At 38.9% G+C, this 20,206-nt stretch overlaps 1 protein-coding gene across 1 annotated transcript in view; it reads left to right on the plus strand.

Moving 5' to 3' along the window:
* Positions 1-726: 726 nt before the first annotated feature.
* The window catches only part of LOC109487914 (1-phosphatidylinositol 4,5-bisphosphate phosphodiesterase beta-4-like), a 31,414-nt gene continuing 11,934 nt past the window's right edge, over positions 727-20,206 (plus strand). Inside the window, exons 1-2 of the mRNA XM_019792016.1 lie at positions 727-842; positions 10,156-10,641. Coding sequence (XP_019647575.1) covers positions 10,549-10,641 — 93 coding nt within the window. The 5' untranslated portion in view covers positions 727-842; positions 10,156-10,548. The remainder of the gene's footprint in view (positions 843-10,155; positions 10,642-20,206) is intronic.

The raw sequence follows: 20,206 nt of genomic DNA on the forward strand, positions 1-20,206 counted from the left end.
GATTTTTAATTGCATAATGCAAACTGTTGATTTTCAAAATAAAAAAAAAACGTCCATGCCCGGCATTCCAATGCTGGAGCAGGAAAGCTTGAAATACCTACCAAAACACTTGAATACAGACATACTGTCAGTATGGAAATGCTTCTGTGCAGGTGTTAATCAAGTTAAATCCCAACAGCCAATCAGCAAGAAGTATAGAGGAAAGCTGCATGCCTATTGGTTGATGCCCTGCATTCCATTCTGATGACTCATGCCCAAACGTGGTAAACAAGGCAGACTAACACAGTAATACATTTGCTATAACACAGCCAAAAAACTCAAATAAAACCATTCTAAAAGCCTGTATCACAATAATTTAAAAAACGCCTAGGGGTATTTGCCCACTGTACCTCCATACCAAATTTCAGGACCTTAGGCCCTAAAATGAAGAAGCTGAATCCATTTAAAGATATGGCAGGAGGAGGAGGAGGAGGAGAAGGAGAAGGAGAAGAAACATCAGAAAAAGCAATATGGTTTCACCACACCACTTCGTGGTGTGGTGAACCCATAAAAAAAACCCACAAAGTTTCCATGATTTTCTGAATGATCTTAATATAATATGTTTATTACAGCAGTCGGCTATTTTTAAGTTCTGTATGTGTGTGTAATACCATTGCAGAGTCTCCCGGTTATAAAATTTATTCATAAGGTAAAACTAGCCCACCCCCGTTGCAGAGTGGACGGGTCCCAGTGTAACAGGCCGGCCGGCGCCCACAGACGATGTGCACACGCCTGTATCATTCAGGAGGGAAGCCGCGGCGGACAACAGAGGGCTCTCACCTTCCACCGCGATCTGTACACAGGTAAGTCACCTGTCAAGCACACACACCGAACACCACACACACTTTCGAGCAGGCTGCGAGCCAGCTAGCTTTCTCTTCGGTTGTTCAATACGGTTAGAAAAGCCAGTGCGTGCACTGAAGGCGATAGCGGCCACATAATTTTTCTTCCAGGGCTACCTACATCATGGTAGCGGGCCTGCATGAGACCGAATTGTGTGGGGGCGGCAAGCAGCTACACTTTAGTGAATATTAAACACATGAACGATGTGTCAGCTAGTGTGTGTGTTGTGTATGTATATGTATGTAACGTTAACGGACTGGGGTAGACACAGACACAACATTGTCTCGTCGTTTTAGATCGATCGACTTGTTTATGAAATCTACAGCGAAGACAGGGCCAGGAGATGCTCAGTGCAGATACCGGGTATTGAGCACGGAAGGCGTCCGATATTTCATCCAGTTGTCAGCTGAGAAACTGACGATATGTAGAATTATGCTCAAAGTCCAGGTGTGATGAACACCATTGCTCAGGTGTCACAGCTCAACTTTCACTTCTTGATGATTTTTACTTTCACTTGTTGAAGCCCAAGGAGGTTTACATCCTCCTTGCACAGCCCAGCAGTCTGTATCTGTATCTGTATAGCCGGTATATTATATACCGCCTTTCGGCGTAACACATCAGCTTCGCAGGCACGCGGCGCGGCGGCAGCTTGCTATATTACACCAATCGACTTGTTACACCTATAAACCCTTGAACTTCTAGCTCTAGAATTTGTTTAAAGCTATCTATTGACAATGCCCCTACTGGTGACAGTGAGTTCCACTCTGCAATAGTTCTAGGAAAGAATCCTTGGTTGATAACTCTGGTACTTGAAGGCATGGCTATTTCTTGTTCTCTTCTGGGCTGGTATTAGGTACTAGTACTTAGCAGTCAAGCTGAAGGATTACATGTAATAAACTTCCTGAACTGTCACTGTTCATAAACTAATGCAACAGTTGCCCCCCAAAAATACATGTAGTTTCTTGATTTGTATACTGTATTATTATCGAGAATTTCCCCCCAAAATCTCCATACCGCATCCATTTGTTTGAGGGTGACCCCTGTTTCACACCCAGTGAGAGATCCATGAAATATCCATGAAATAGTGTTTGTCACATTCGGCCACAGCAAGTAATTTTTATGGATGACATCAGAGCTTGCATTAATTTTTGCCAGATTTGGGGAAAAAAAAGAAGAAATTTTGTTGCCTTCCGACAGTGGTCAACATGCCGAAAATGGGCAAAGATGTCTGTTGCCATGCCAGAATGTGGATGGCAGATAACTATGAAGAGAGGAGACAAGAAAAGGCTTTGATTTAATGTTTTGTTTCTTACTTTGATGCTGTAATATGTGATGCTGGATGTGTACATATGATGTTCCCACTGAATCAAAACCATTTGTACTGTTCCCGGGGTTTTTATCTGTTTCTACTGTCTCCTCCTGGTTTCTTACAGTACAATGATTGAGTCAAAAACTTGTGGGAACCTGTTTTTTTCGGCCCGCCTTGTTTTTTTTTTCCGCCCGCTCGCATTAGATTTGGAGAATTTACTTGCTGTGGACTTAAGTTCCACACAACAATGATCCATGCGCGTTGTAGGACGGAACTCCGTAAATATTGACTGACACGACAGATAACGTTAAAAAAAAAGTCCCGTTCCACTCTTGTGCCCATCTTCATTTCTGTAGCCCTTGGGCCACACAATTGGGCAATCAGGAGGCCAGCTCGCTGGTAGCGTTGTGTGTTTGACCTTCCCACCCTCTTTCTCATAGATGCTGAGTGCTAAGCAGTGAAAGCAGTATGTACCATTTCTTTGGTATGACACGACTGCCCGGTTGCAAAGCGGGCACTCTTCCCTATTGAGCTTTTGCACCGGTGTACAGATAACATTCCTCTGAGAAAATACTTCCACCACAGATCCCTGTGATCTACATTGTATTTTCACATCAACCTGAGGAAAGTACTAACCCCTATAGGCCGAGTCCTTTGAGTGAAATAATATATATTCTGTCTACTGCCCTTACTAGTAGGCCTAGGAAAATTAATGTTGTGTTTACTATGATGATCCTGAAAAAATTGGGGTCAGTATGTAGGGATTCACTATTTTTAATTCATGTCTTTGTTTTAAAAACATTTTAGCCAGTCTCAGTGATCCAACAAGTAACGTTACACCACTTACACATGTAACGTTACAGTTCATATAACTCACACTGAAATGCATCAGTGATTCAGTACGCTGGTACATGATGTATTTGGACTTGAACTGAAACATTAGGTCCAGTTCTGATTCAGTCCAATGTACCAGTATGCACTCACTACTGTACTAGTATGTCACACTGAAAATTTTATGTCTCTTGTTGGTGGCTAACCCCCCAAAAAGGCTAGGGTGGGTCAAACCAGAAACACAACATTTTTTTCCCTTAGGCCTTATTCATGATGAATTGTTCCCAGACCCATTCGCAGTTCCAAGAAGGTAAACTAAAATCACTGTCTACAAAATGAAATGTATTCTGAATGAATGAATGAATTTTAATGTACAATATCTAATATTGGTTGTCTTAATTTCATAAAAGAGAATTTTAACTTAAAAGCACTTGAGTGCCACCTGTTGGAAATATGGAAATTTCACTTTTGTTTTTTTTTCTCATGAGGGACTTTCGTTTCACTTCATTATCAAATAGAATTTTCACTTCACTATCAAACAGAAAATTTTATAGATGTAGCACAAGTCCTGTATGAAAGGTTCTGTGAACCTAACTCCCACGCCATTTGATGTTACTTTTCAGCTGCCATCACACTAGTTTATACTGATTTTTTTTTTTTAAACGACCAAACATGTAACCTTGGATAAATGTCTGAACCGTTTGAATAGATAAAAAGCTTAACAAATGAATCAAATGCTAGCTGCAGACGCCTTCACTGCTTAATTCAACCAAAGGTATAAAAGTCAAGCCTACAGCAGGTACAAACCTTGAAGTTGTATAGAGGTCTCTGATGATTGAAATCACTGGTGGGAGTGCAACTTTTGTTGTGTACAACTACAGGTTGTCGGGCCATACCAATTTACTTTGTTCTCAGATTTTTCTCAGAAAAAAATTATAAAGCGACAGGGAAGAAAAATGAAAAAAATAAAAACAGGTATAGGCATCCTATTATAGCCCCAAATGCTACAAAAGGGGCCATGAAGTCAACACAAAAGGCTGGGTTAATATTTAAACAATGAATTTTGAACTTTTAATCAAACCAATGCATTGATAGATGGAAAAACTGTAACAACTAGTAAGAAAAGGACATTCTTTAACTGTTGGGGGCAAAATGTGAGAATTTTGAGTTGATTCAAAACCAGAGAAAAATGAAGAGGCAAATCCGAGAACAAACAAATTAAATTGGTCAGCATGAAAGTTAATCTGAGTTGGTAAATTACATTATGAAAAACTTAAACTTTTCTCCAACTCAAAATTTGACTCACCAGAAATTTTCGACCGAATCACTCAGTCTTCCTCAGCTATCTGACCCAAATGCTGTGGACACGTGATTTTTCCCACGTGTGACGTCAGCAAAGGGTCAAAGGTTGTCTGAAGTCGATATCGCCCCCCGTCCCGGTTGAGCGATGGTTGAAGTGCCTGGTGAGTCAAATTTTGAGTTGGAGAAAAGTTTAAGTTTTTCATAAAATTAAATTGGTGTGGCCTTAGATATGAAAGGACAGCACAAACTTGAAGTCTGATTTAACAGGTGTTTGTCCACACAAATTGACAAGTCTTAAATTTCAAACCTCAGCCTTCTTAAAATAACAAATTCACAATAAACAGAAAGGTTTCAGCAGTCTACCCTAAAGTTTGCAGTTTGATAATGTTTTATGATTCATGAACAATTTCACGCAAGCTCATGCCAGGACACTATTCTTGTCTGGCTATTTCAAAACTCAAGCTAAGGCCACACCAATTTAATTTGTTGGTTCTCGGATTCGCCTCTTCGTTTTTTTCTGATTTGCAAAAAAAATTGATTCTTTTCCTGAATCAACTGAAAAATGCTTATGTTTTGCCCCGAACAGTTGAGGAAAGGCCTTTTCTTCCTAGTTGTTACAGTTTTCCCATCTATCATTGCAGTGGTTTGATTAAAAGTTCAAAATTCAATGTTTAAATTTAACCCAGCCTTTTGTGTTGACTTCATGGCTCATTTCATAGCATTTAAGCCTATAATAGGATGCCTAGACCTGTTTTTATTTTCATTTTTTTTTCGCCCGCCCGCTCCATTATTTTTCTATAAAAATCCGTAAACCAAAAAATTAAATTGGTGTGGCCTAAACATGGCTGTTACTGCACCTTTTGATTTTGATTAAGAGGTCGCATAGAAGGCTACATTGCAGGAAGTAGGAAATGACATCTTCTGTTGGCCTGGCTTTGCTGACAAAGATTTAGGAAATGACAATATATAGTGAAACATCAATTGCACAAGATAGCAGATGCGACATGATTGGTCCTTGAAAGCCAAGCAATGCCCTTGTAGCATCCTTGCAAATGTTGCTCTTAGGCCACACCAATTTAATTTCTTGGTTAACGGATTCGCCCGCTTCATTTTTTTCTGATTTGCAAATAAAAATAAAAATTCAGAATCAACTGCAAAATGCTCATATTTTGCCCTGAACAGTTGAAAACAGTTCGTTTCATCCTAGTTGTTACAGTTATTTCATCTTTCAATGCAATGGTATCATTAAAAGTTCAAAATTCATTGTTTAAATTTTGAACCAGCCTGGTGTGTTGACTTCATGGCTCCTATCGTACCATTTTGGGCCATAATAGGATGCCTAGGCCTGTTTTTATTTTTATTTTTTTTTCGCCCGCCCGCTCCATTATTTTTCTGGAAAAATCCGTTAACCAAGAAATTAAATTGGTGTGGCCTTACTGGCCAAGAGCAGTCAATTCCCGGAACTTGGTGACGTGTTATGGAAAAATTTTCAAACCAATCCGTCAACCTTGATGGACAAAATTGACAAAAATCTCGATTTTCCTCCCAAAATGTGAGGAATTGCATTTTTAAAAGCTTGATAACCCCCCCAGGTCCGATCATGAACCTGGGCTGACGAAAAAAAAATTTGATGGCAAGCAAGCATTTTTTATGACAATTCCCACATAGTGGTGGCACATTTCTTGTCTACCTTAAACATTCTACCACCTTAACTTCTTTTTTTTTTTAGACTTTGGCAATCTCTAGTGATCCAACCTTTACAATGCAGTTCAGCAATTTGAAAGTGAAATTTGCATGAGGACACTTCAATTTTCAATGTCAATGTTGGAAAACTGATGTTAGATCATGGGGTAGAAAAGGTTGATCAGCTTGAAGAATATATGTCCCGTGCAGGGACCCACAAAAAAATGCTGGGGTCGGCAGTTTTTTCTAGGGTCGGTCAGGAAAAAAAGAAAACAAGATTGGGAAACAGGAAACACAATTTTTGTTTCTAGGCCTTAGCAGGTCAGAAGAATTGCCTGTAAAACGTTCAAGCTGCAGGAAGACATCAGATCTAGAAATACCTGCACAGCTCCTGTATTTCCAGCCCTGCTTTAGCATATTATACATGTATACACAAGTCCTAGAGGAGAATTTTTCTGGTAGCAGGTCTGTGAAACGTTCAGCCTTGCTGAACCGGTAGCCGGCGGGAGATTGAGATATTTTTTTCTGCATAGCTGCATTCAGGTACAGGTACACATGTAACATTGCCTGCATCAGACAAATCTATTTGCACTTCTCAGACTTTGAGAAGTATGGATCATACTAAAAGTGTTCAGAAACCATTGCCGTTATTTCTTTTATACTTGATACTAGATACTAGTAGGTGGTAACATTCAATGAAGGTTATTGCAGGCCAGTGCAGGTTCTTGCTAGTATTAGGTAGTAGACATCAGAAATACCTGCACAGCCCCAACTCTAAGGTGCATATACCTAGTATTTTGAGCCATGCTTTAGCATATACATGTACCTAGAGGATGATTTTTTTGGGTAGCAGGTCAGAAAAATTACCAGCGAAATGTTTTACCTGGTGGCAAGCAAGCATTTTCATGAGCATTCCTCATTAGTGACTCACATTTCTTGTATATTTTGGACATTCTACCAACTTAACTTAAGCAGATACTAGACCTGGAGGAGGGTTTCCAGGGCTCAAAATACTGGGTGCATGTGTTTGGAGCGCTCACTGTGCACCAAATTTTTTTCTGTGGGTGTACCAGTGCACCCAAATATTTTTGTAGGTTTCAGAAAAATAATAGAATCATTCTTTAGAAATGAAACATAATTAATATAGTTTTTTTGCTGACATCGCCCAGAACAGGACTAACTGGAGGGAACTCACAGTCGTCTGCTCTAATGGAGCTGCCAGATGATGATGATGATGATGCTGACATTCTACTTATTTTATTTTATATGGTGCGCCCCCAAAAAATGTTTGTGCACCCAATTTTTTTTAGGTCGGGTGCACCAGTGCACCTATTCCCAAAAATGAATTTCGAGACCTGATTTTAGTGGTAGCAGGTCAGAAGAATTACCAGTGAAATGTTCAGGCTTGCTGACCCGGGAGCGGGCGGGAGATTGACATGCAGATCACGGGGATAAGACACCCCCGGGGCGGATGATGGCTGGTGCGCGATGTTGCCTGCTGACCCACATCAGGGACTCCATGTGGGGTTACAGATGTATCGGGGAAACTGCCTCAGCATGCAAAATATAACTCCAGAATGGCAGAAGATGGTGTTATCTATATGCTGTAGCTTGAAACATACAGTATGTTTTACTATATGTATACAGTATGTATACAGTAGCTGGAGCACTGTTTAATCATAGAGAAATATCATAAGAGAATTAGGTAAAAAATAACTCAAGAACTCCTTGTCTGGTTACAGATGTATCGGGGAAACTGCCTCAGCATGCAAAATATAACTCCAGAATGGCAGAAGATGGTGTCATATATTTTATCTACTAGTATATATGCAGTGGCTGGAGCAACTGTTTATTAATAATAATCATATACCAAGAAGTGAATATGAGATTTCGGTAAAGAATAACTCAAGGACTCCATGTGGGGTGGGGTTAAAGATTATGTATTGGGGAAACTATCTCAGCATGCAAAATATAACTTACACCAGAATTGCAAAAGCTGGTGTTATTATCTAATTATATATGTATGTATACAGTAGCTGGAGCACTGTTTAATCATAGAGAAATATCATAAGAGAATTAGGTAAAAAATAACTCAAGAACTCCTTGTGGGGTTACAGATGTATCAAGGAAACTATCTCAGCATGCAAAATATAACACCAAAATGGCAGAAGATGGTGTCATATGTTATCTATACCAGGTCCTGTATATGTATTACCTGGAAAAATGGATTCTTTTGCATTGAATTAAAACAAGGACAATTCTATGATGTGATGAAAGCTTCTTGATTAAAACTGTTTAATCATACACCAAGAAATGAATATCAAGTCAAATATCATAAAAGTAAACTATCTCAGCATGCAAAATATAACACCAAAATGGCAGAAGATGGTGTCATATGTTATATATCTATATGCTGTAGCTTGAAACATACAGTGAATACTTTTTATCAGTGGAGTTCGATACTCACAAATGAATATCAAGTAAAATATCATATAGAAGTAAAAAGTAAACTATTTCAGCATGCAAAATATAACATCAGAATGGCAGAAGATGAGGTTGTTATCTATAAAATACATATTATATGCAGTGGTTCGATCAACTGTTTAATCATATACCAAGAAATGAATATTAAAATTCAAATGAAATATAAGAGATAGTTAAATGATAAACTATACTAGCATGCAAAATTTACAAATGTAAGTTTTAAGCAGAATGGCAGAAGATGGTGTCATAGTCATACATTATCTGTAATTATAGTATATGCAGTTTGGCTGGAAATTGAATTTCTTTTGTATTATTGGAATTAGAGCTGTTTAATCAGATACCATCAAATTACAAATATCAAGTCAAACATCATACGAGATTTAAGTAAAGAGTGAAGTCACATTTCATGAGTTTGGTTTTGTTTTATCAGTAATCAAAAGGCAGAGTGCATATCATAAATGGCCAGCAAACAAAACAGGCGTGTAGTGCACTTGTAAAGTGATAATCAAGCTCTTTGCAGTCATGTTATCAGGTGTTTAACCCCCTCTGTGATTTCATGTTTAATAATACTGGCAGCCGAAACATTACGTGTCCTTTTCAAGGAGGACAGTTCCTTCCTGTCCCAGTACAGTAGTGTACTGACATCTAAATGTTAACAGCTGTACTGTACAAGTGATAATCAACCACCTTTTTACAGTCATGTTATCAGGTGTTTAACCCCCTCTGTGATTTCATGTTTAATAATACTGGCAGCCGAAACATTACGTGTCCTTTTCGGGGGACAATTTCGGCGGATTTATAACACCCTTGCTGCGACTGTTCAGTGCAATGCCATTGATTAAACCCACTCTAAAGCGTGGAATCCGGTTTCCGAGATTGTCTTAAAATCGGGTGTCGCGGGCGCAATTACAGTAATTTACAGGCAGGCACCGGTTATTTGCGGCGAGGTGTGTGTGTGTGTTGAAGGGAGTTGGTTGTTTGGTGTGCCTGGTTACTGTGCGGAGGGTATATGCCTAGTAGGAGCTGAGACTACATGAATAGTAGGTGTGTGTGTGCCCTGCTTGCCAGGTTTCTTCCTGTCCCAGTGCACTGACATCCAAATATTAACAGCTGTGTTGTACAAGTGATAATCAACCTCTTTACAGTTATGTTAGCAAGTCTTTAACCTAATCTGTGATTTCATGTTTGATACTGGTAGCTGAAACATTATTAGTATGTGTCATTTTCAAGGAGGACAGTTCCTTCCTGTCCCTGAGTGTCACTGACATCCAAATATTAACAGCTGTGTTGTACAGTGATAATCAACCTTTTTAATTTACAGTAACTGTTATGTTATCAGGTCTTTAACCTCCTGTGATTTCATGTTTGATACTGGCAGCTGAAACATTATGTGTCCTTTTGAAGGAGGACAGTTCCTTCCTATGACAGTACAGTTACTATAGTGTACTGACATCCAAATACTAACAGCTCTGTTGTATAACTACAACTTCTACAAGTGAATAATCAACCACAGATCTTGATATGTTATCAGGTCTTTAACCTCCTCTGTGATTTCATGTTTAATACTACTTAATGCTGGCAGCCGAAACATTATGTGTCCTTTTCAAGGTTCCTTCCTGTGCCAGTGTACTGACATACAAATATTGACTTCCCTCTCTCGACAGGCACTGAGCAGCAGCTAGCTCATCTATCCAGAACCCAGCAGTACTGCCTTTGCTACAGCTTAAAGCCAAGACGTGCAGTGCAGTATTTACATCTAGTGGAGGGGCGGTGTCGATCGAGCGAGGGGCTTTCACCACACTGACGCATATACATCAGGAGGGCTGTACTGTGGCAATAATGGGGGAGAGGCATGCGTCTCTGAGCGGCGTTATGTGCTGAGCAAACAGGGAATGGACGTTTCTCCATTCAGGGATGCTTGCTGACCGGGGTGTGAATCCGCGCCGTGCAATCTAAAGCACACTGAGGTGGTGGTCAACTCAACACCTATAAGAAAAAAAAAGGGGAAGGAAGCCCTGGCTGATCTGTAGTCTGTCTGCAGCGAACGAGGAAGAACGATGCAGCGGCTTCAGAAGCAGTACGTGTTCAGCTGGCGTCCCAAGATCCCGCAGGCCCTGCTGGACGGTGCCGTCTTCCATACGTGGGACGAGGTGCGTGTCAAAAGTTCAGTGTGTCCTTACAGATGATAATGTAACGTTTGTCAGTAGTGGTGAGGTTCGTGTCAAAAGTTCAGAGTGTCCTTACAAATGATAATTCAATGTTTGTCAGTAGTGGCGAGTCTTTACAGATGATAGATAAATGTATTATGTTTGTTAGTAGTACTGTATGCAAGATATTGGACGTTGTGAAACAAGGGATTCACTTCAAAGCTATGAGAGATCAATAGATAGTTCACTGTGTTTTGAAAATAAACCACCTACACTAAACCACCTACAGTTTCATGGCATTTAAAATAAGCTGTTAAATTTGCCTAATTAGTAAAACCATATACTGTAATGTTTGCATTGCAGTCATACAGGCCACTGTTACACCCAGCAAGGCTTAGAACAATTGGAACTCAGACGGGCTAAACCCCCGTTTGTCGTAGCTAACGTTGTCAGATTTCCATGCTAGGTTTCTTTCACATCCACTTTAGTTACCATCACCCTTACTGAAAGATATGTTTTTAAATGCTATTATTTATTAAATGATATTAACTTTGGTGAACTGTTTGAATGCAGGGATACATGACTATTATGGTTATTGTACATGTACGGCCCAGAGTTGTGGTCCCAGTTTTTCTTTCATAACTTACTTTTACTGTTATTGTTCTTCTGTGGTGTATGTTGGCACGTACTGTAAGCTTGTTAAACTTAAAGACAGCTGTCACAGCTACAGCTCTGTATTTATAAATAAGGACTCATAAAGTCAGCATACATTTGTAAATGTGATGCAAAACTTCAAAGCTTAAAACATACTAAACATAGTTCCTTCATACAAAAGCATAAATGAATTTCAGTAAAGAGAGGATGGCTTATAAGCTATACATGTATATATTCAGTAAGGTCAATATATCATAAAATCATGTTGGTGGTGTATCGTAACAAAATTCTTCAAGTGCCAACAAACAATAATAATTATTTGAACAACATGTCCAAAAGGCCACACCAATTTAATTGGTTGTTTCTCAGATTTTTTCAGTAAAAATATGAAGCGACAGGGCAAAATAAATATTAATTAAATAAAAAAAGAACAAGCCAAGGCACCATATGAAGGACGAAAATGTTACAATATGAGCCATGAGGTAATCATACCAGACTGGTTTATAATGAAAACAATAGATTTTGAACTTTTAATGAAACAAAGTTGCATTGTTACACTGAAAAACTGTAACAACTAGGAAGAAAAGGACTTTCTTCAACCGTTGGGGACTAAATATGTCTTTCAATGAGCATTTTGCAGTTGATTCAGAACCTAAACTTTTTTTTTTCTTGAAAAAAATGGACAGGGCGAATCTGAGAAGCTACAAATTAATTGGTGTGGCCTAAACTAGTTAGATAGGCCTAAGGCTGTAAGTTGGTATTTTGTATTCTGAGCCATCCCTTTGAGTGCACTGAGATAAGCCGGTCGACACCTTTAATTTTTTGCCTGTCAGCTCTGGTAGGCGGAGATGACAGTAAGTTTGGATGTTTATGTCTGCCCATGATGATCCTGACTAACCCCACTCCCGGTCAGGTCCGTAACAGAATCCCCGGGGACTAACCGCATGTGCAGAATGCAGCTCGTTCAGGCGGCAGAGCCAGCAGCCGTTTTTCTGTCAATTGTAGGTGACGGAAAAATTTTTAAACCAATCCATGACATTGTAATCTGACCTCAGACCTGCAAAAACGATCCTTTTTAAATTTTTTTATTCCAACATTTTTGTTCCAATTTTTTTTATTCCAACATGCACACTCAAGTTTTTTCAACTTATATATATTATGCCGTCACCAACACGGGACAAATACAGTACATGACAGGACAATACTCATTTTCACCTGAGCGAAGTGAGGAAATAAAGTCGTGTTCATTGCCTTTCCCAAGGGCACAAGATCGGTGGCATGTCAGGACTCGAACCCGGGACCTCTAGGTTCCGAGTCGCGCACTCTGCCGTTACGCCACACGACCCCACAAAAGGATCCTTAGTTGTTGCTTGTTGCTAAGTATTAGTTAATGTTATGTTATGTTATATTAAGTTTCATGAATGTGTTATGTTACCATGATCTCAATTTGTAAACACGTATTGTGAATTTGTCTGTATTTTATGAATCCAGGAAGAATACGTTAGATGTTTAATCTAATCAAATGGATTTCTAATAAAACATCAAACATCAAACTTGATGGACACAATAGACAAAGTCTTGGGTAAAATTATAAAAACATCCAGAGTACCACCACCAACCACTCTCAACACCATGATTTGCCTCTCAAAATGTGGGAAATAGTGTTTTTTTAATGGCTTAAAAATTTGCCCCTAGACCCCCCTAGATTGTGAGCAGTCTCCCTCCAGGTCCAGTCATGAACCTGGGCTGACGGAAAGAAATTTTGAGCTGGCTAGAGCTAGCCCTGAGCTCATTCAGCATATAGTTGTGGGAAAGGGTTTCGCTTCAGATAACTCTCAGTGAGCTGCATGAAGTACGAAAGGTTACATGCGTACAACTCTTTGTACTAAACACGAAGCTTTGCAGACAAGCTTGAGGGCAGCAAATCAGTTTCAGTTTCAGTTTTATTGCAGTCAACTTGCCTGTACAAATAAATTTGTGCCATGAAATACGTTGACAGTTACATCAAAATGCAGTAAAAACACTGGGCTCTCAGGAACACGTTTAAAACGGTACATTATTATATTAAAAACGGACATTGTTGTACATATATAAAAACAGCTAAAAAGCGAACAAATATAAACAGCAAGTACAATGTATATCAGTTCTCATCGCTTAGCTCATGTTGTACAGCTTAATGGCTCTGGGGAAGAATGACTGTTCATGTCTCTTAGTACGGCTATGTGAAGTCATGACATGTCTAACTCGTCGGAGGTCATAGCCACTATGCAATGGACAGGATATAAAACAGTTCAGTGGGTTATCCTTATCATCTAGGATACTCCGGAAGACACGTAGTGTTGCCTGGTCACGCCTGGACGCCAAGGTAGGTAAGGAGTTCGTAGGGATGCCCATGATTCTGCAGCAGCGCTTAGTTGTGGGAAAGGGTTTCGCTTCGAATAATTCTCAGTGAGCAAGATGAAGTATGAAAGGTTACATTTCAATTTCAATTTCAATTTTATTAAGAACAGTCAACATAGCAGGGGTACGTAGTACTCCTGAATTGTGTGGACTTTACATAAGTACAAGGGACGCACATTCAAAAGTGGGACATGAAACACTAGAACACTAGGTCTGCATTTGGCTATTGTACAGTCTAATTGTGCAGTGGAGGAACGAGTTGTACAGTCTGTTTGTCCGTGCCTTGGGCACCGTGATTCCCCCAGAGTTCCTCAAACACCTCCGTACACATGCGTACAACTCTCTGTATTAAACACGAATGTAGCTCATGCTCACCAGGATACATCAGTGCGAAACAGGTGAAGCTTTGGGGCAGCATATAGTTGTGGGAAAGGGTTTTTCTTCGAATAATTCTCAGTGAGGAACATGAAGCACGAAAGGTTCACAAATTCTGTCACACAGACAAGCTTTGCAACCACTTGTTCCAAATGCCATCTAATATATATAGTCATTAATGGTTTTTCAGGTTCTCAGACCATTAACATAATGGAAGTGGAAATCATTCTTCCCCATCAACCATTATAACATCTGTTATGTACAAAATGTAAGGACAGCCAGGATTTAATAAAAGTCACACAGACCAGCTTTGCAACCACTTGTTTCAAATGCCATTATTGTATGTCATTAATGGTTTTTCAGGTATGGCCATTGATATAACGAAAATGGAAATTATTCTTTCAAATCAACCATTATAACATCTGTTATGTACAAAATAATGTAAGGACAGCCACAATTTATTAAAAGTCACACAGACAAGCTAAAATGCAACCACTTGTTTCAAATGCCATTATTGTATGTCATTAATGGTTTTTCAGGTTCTCAGACCATTAACATAACGGAAGTGGAAATCATTCTTCCCCATCAACCATTATAACATCAGATTCTGTTATGTACAAAATGTAGGGACAGCCACGATTTATTAAAAGTCACACAGACCAGCTTTGCAACCACTTGTTCCAAATGCCATTTATATTCATCATTAATGGTTTTTCAGGTTCTCAGACCATTAGCATAACGGAAGTGGAAATTATGCTTTCCAATCAACCATTTGTATATAACATCTGTTCTATAAGGACAGCCAGGATTTATTAAAAGTTAATACACAGAGTCCAGCTTTGCAACCACTTGTTTCAAATGCCATTATTGTATGTCATTAATGTGTTTTCAGGTATGGTCATTAATATAACGGAAATGGAAATTATGCTTTCCAATCAACCATTTATATACAGTATAACATCTGTTATGTAAGGACAGGCAGGATTTATTAAGAGTCAATCTGAAGCCATCGTGCACCTGATGGCTTTAGTGTAATCAGAGGCGAAGCGACATCATCATTACTAATCAGTAGAAGACTCTCCCAATTAGGGAGGTGATTGGAGACATCCAGGGACAAGTAATTTCTGTCGTAGCTCCCTTCATAATGAATATTTTACCTGGTCTTGATGGAAGTGCGCACGCGAGCAAGTGAGGGAAAATAGATGTGCAGAGGTCAAGTGAAATTGCCTAGCCCTTTTGCTATCAAATAGGAATAGAATAAGGGAATTCAATGTCAAGTTAAAGTTCCTTCCTGCACCTACATATGATGCAAGGGGCAATTCCCATTTTCATTTCTGTAGACCTTGGGACACACAGTTGTGTAATCACTACAGCAGGGGCCTAGTCTGCTAGTAGTAGTGTGTGTGTTTAACTACCACGTACCATACTCTTTCCCATATGATGACTTGCTAAGCAGAGATAGTAGTGTATACCATTTTCAAAGTCTTTGCCATGATGGGGATCAAACTCACAACCATACTTGGGCAATGCAGTGTTATAAGAATTAAAATTAAAGTAGAGAAAAGATATATTTGGAAGAATATCTGAAATAGTGTCAGGATTGGAATATCAGATTATATATCAGAGGTGCATTCATTTAGTATTGTGTTATATAAAATCACGGGACTCTTTTGCATAAGTAAGGATTTTCTCAAGAACCTTATAATGAGCTAAATTGAGCCATTTGAAGCCTGCAGACTTTATGGCTAATTATAAGATCATGCCACCTCAGAAATTAGTACAGCTGTATATGTATGTATCTGCAGATCCATCAGAGGGTCTGCATGGGGTGTTAGGAAGTTGCGATTGACAAAATTGTTCTTTATGCCAAATGAAAGATATTGCAAGCTGGAAGTTTGGTAGAACCATCACCTGAGCCTCATTTTTTGAATTGTAGAAGTCACAGTGCTCTACTGAAGAAAACATTGGACCCTCCATCAGGTAAAAATGACAGGTGATTGGTGCTTCAAGGTAATTGGCTCTTAGGTAATCATCTCCATTTGCGATAACATTGTACATTCTTCCTATTCAATATCCTCTAGTACATTGTATAATCTCCTTGGTATCATAACAAAACTGACAGCAGGGGATGCTTCAAATATCTTCCGGTAAATGTTAAAGGCTCAAAATACCTAGTAAATGTTTAATTGCAGTTATTGTAGGTGTTACAGGAATAGATTAGAACAGTATTTCTTAAAATGTACATTCTTCCTATTCAGTATCCTCTAGTATAATGTCCGTGGTTACTGTATCCAAACAAAAACTGACAGCAGTGGGATCCCTACAGATTTCCTCCAGTAAAAGTATAAAACTCAAAATACCTGGTGCACATTTGATAGGTGACTCAGGAATAGATTAGAATAGTGTTTCTGATAACATGCACATTCTTCCTATTCAGTTAGTACATGTATCTGCAAATACCTTACAAAAACTCTGACAGCAGTGGGATGCTTCAAATATAGGCGAGCACTGTACCTACTTAGCCTTAATGCACTGGTAGAAATTAGTGCTTGTAATGTTTAAGAGCCTAATATATTTCCAACTATAACCAAAAGCTTCATGGTTGATCAATCCAATGTAGCAAATTGGTTTAACAGTTTTCTTTAAAATATCACCAAAAAATAAAAACAGCTGAATGCCTGCGGTATTCATCAATGTTATTGACTTTGGCATACATGTATAACTGGTCCCGATGGCACTAAGAGAATTTGAATGTCCCAACTGTTGTGTCTGTATCTGTATCATCATCATATCTGTATCCGTATCATCATATCTGTATCCGTATCATCATATCTGTATCATCATCATCATCATGATGTTGTATCTGTAAACTGTATAACCAGTATAACCGCCCTTCGGCATAACACACCAGCCTCGCAGGCACGGGGCATAGCGGCAGCTGGCTACATTACACCAAACGACTTGTTACACCTAACCTTTGAACATCTAACTCTAAACATTGTTTAAAGCTATATCTAATGATAATGTCCCTATTGTACTTGGTGACAGGCTGACAGCGAGTTCCACTCTGCTATAGTTATAGGAAAGAATGAATTTTTGAACACCTCAACCCTTGGTTGATAACTCTCACTTGAAGGCATCGTGGCTATTTCTTGTTCTTGTACATAACGTTACTGAAAAACAACTTTGACGGCAGCGGAAGCAGCAGCAGAATATAATGGGAAACGTTAGACTGCAGTAATTGGATGGAAAGTGACCTAAATTGGAAGTCAGCAGGGAGCATTTCTTACCTGCAACTGGGAGGGCTTTCATTTTGATATGCACCTAGATATAGAAACTAGGACAGAGCTTGAAATACCCCTTTTCTGCATACCTGCACTGGTACAGGTGAAATTGAAAAATTACCTGCACCTGTGTTGACAAGGAAGTATTGATGAGAAAGTATTTTATTTTCCAAAAGCTGGTATAATGATGAGGAACATAACAATTAATGTTAATAGTTGGCAAAACTGTCATAAAAAAAAACAATCACCTAAAATTGTCAATTTTTAGCATTAGCAAGAGTTATTCAGTTTTCTAACATTCCAGCCATTGCACCTGACATCACAAAGTGGTTTACTACCTTTAAGAATTTGTCTGCCAATTGTAGGTTTTCAAATTTGTAACATTGTGTCTGTGTTATATAGCCCACGTGGTGCCCAGTGACATTAGGGAGCGGGCGGAAACTACAGAGGATGGTACCCAGGCTACGTGCTATAATATTAGCTGACAATCAGACAAGGCTGTTCCGTGATAACATCCAGGATCTGTAAATGTGTTGTTTGTTTTCCAAGGCTTCAGGGTTGTTTTGTCGACAGTTACGTGATTGTGTTCAGTACACTGATTAAAGCTTGACAGCTTGTAATATTTTACCCGTGTCAGCCTACTGTCAGGGCTCAAAAATAGTTCTGCACATGCAGGATAGTACAGCTGTGCAGATATTTCTGATGTCTACCTGCACCTAACCTATACTGGTCAATGTAATGGGTATATTTAGGTCAGTGCAGGTAAAATTGGAGCTGTGCAGGTATTTCTATTAAGTCTACCTGCACCTAACCTGCACTGGTCCATGTACTTGGTGTATTTAGGTCAGTGCAGGTAAAATTGGAGCTGTGCAGGTATTTCTGATGTCTACCTGCACCTAACCTGCACTGGTCCATGTACTGGGTATTTTCATGTCAGTGCAGGTAAAATTGGAGCTGTGCAGGTATTTCTGATGTCTACCTGCACCTAACCTGCACTGGTCCATGTACTGGGTATATTCAGGTCAGTGCAGGTAAAATTGGAGCTGTGCAGGTATTTCTATAGTCTACCTGCACCTAACCTGCACTGGTCCATGTACTGGGTATATGCAGGTTAATGTGCACAGGTAAAGTTGGAGCTATACTGTTACAGGTACATCTGATGTCTACAATGTACCTGCACCTAACCTACACTGGGCAATTGCAATGTACTGGGTTTATATGTAGGTGTATATGGATTTTTATTTGCTCAATTGACTGTTACCACCTGTTAAGTATAAAAGAAATTAAAGAGAATGGATTCTGAACAGTTTTAGCATGATCAATACTTAAAAGAGGTGCAGGTAAAATTTGTCTCAGGTGCAGGTAATTTTCAATGTTACTTGCTCCAGTGCAGGTATGCACTAAAAAAAAAATTGTATTTCGAGCCCAGTATACGTGTATCAGTACCCAAGGACAACAGCCTGAACTAAGTAGCTTTTTATTTATTGTGAAATGCATTCACTGCATTTTTTTTTGAAATTCAAAACAGCTTCTGATGTAGTTGGTCAACAGTACATATGATTGTGGAGGCCGCTGACTCAAGCATGTGTAACATACATATGTATATCAGTATCCAAGGATGCAAGGCATAGCTTTCACTGTGACATGAATTTTCATGAAATTTGAGAGAGCTGATTTGGAAGTCAAATTTGTTGGCTTTACCTACTGCCGTGTGACAGTGACATTATCGAATCTAGTTTATCATCGTAGATTATTTGCTGTAATTTCAGCTATTCTATTTCTCCATATTAGTTTTTATCATATCTTTATTATTAGGTATGTGGGGTGAATACCGCCATTTGTATTTATCTGTTGTGGCTTGAGATGGAGAAGGTGTAATTGCATGCGAATAGCTCAAAGATAATTGTTCTATTTATATTGTATCAGTATATTGCCTTTGAGACATGTATAGTACAGCAGTGCCAAAAACTGTGTATTGGCGTCAGACATTGCTAACACTGTTTAGTTTTACCCCTTATCAGAAATTAATGTTGGAATTGATTGTCGATGAGTGAGTGGGTATACTTTTGTAGTAGTTAGTAAGTACTAGGTGAGAATTGTGAGAACTACATGCTGAAAACTCCTGAGTGTACATTGTTTGAATGTGTACTTGCAAGGTTTTTTAAAAATCATTGTATCATCGATGGTAAAATCCTAATTGTCTACAGCCCAACAGCTTATTATATAAATTATTTGGCTGAACAGTCCTATACGAGAGTGACAGTCTATGCCATATCAATAGTCTAAGAATATTTTTCAAGTAAAACAGTCTTAGAATATGAACATAAAGCAACTTGCCAAGCTATGAAGAAACGTCCCTTTAGGTAGTTTGTCTTTGAGCCATAATCAACAAGAATGGACAAGTGAATTATAGATTCTGAAGCCTTGTCGGGTAAAGAGGGCAGATGTGCCTTAAGCAACAATTTAGGAAAATATAACTGGAACGATGAAAGGAGGTGACCGCATCTTTCCTGAAGCAATTTTACCAGCAATAAGGCCATGTTGATTTGATTATATGGATGACATCCTCTGGGAACCCCAAAACTGATGCGAGCGTGCGAATAAAAAAAAAGTTTTCCAAAAAAAAAAGTTGCTTTCATTATGAAATCTACGTGGTCATGAAGGTTGAACAAAGGGCACAGAGTATCGTTCTACTCTTCAAATTCATTTCTTTACATTTTCGTCTTTTTCGTTTGATTTTGGCATTCTACGACATTGGTATCGTTTTCAAATATTTTTTTTGCAACTTACGGTATAAATTTGTTCATTTTGCAACTGTTTTGTATGATTTACAGTATGGTTGAAAACTTTTTTTT

The sequence above is a fragment of the Branchiostoma belcheri genome, unplaced genomic scaffold (genome assembly GCF_001625305.1).
Source record: "Branchiostoma belcheri isolate BF01 breed outbred unplaced genomic scaffold, Haploidv18h27 scaffold90, whole genome shotgun sequence".
NCBI lineage: Eukaryota > Metazoa > Chordata > Leptocardii > Amphioxiformes > Branchiostomatidae > Branchiostoma > Branchiostoma belcheri.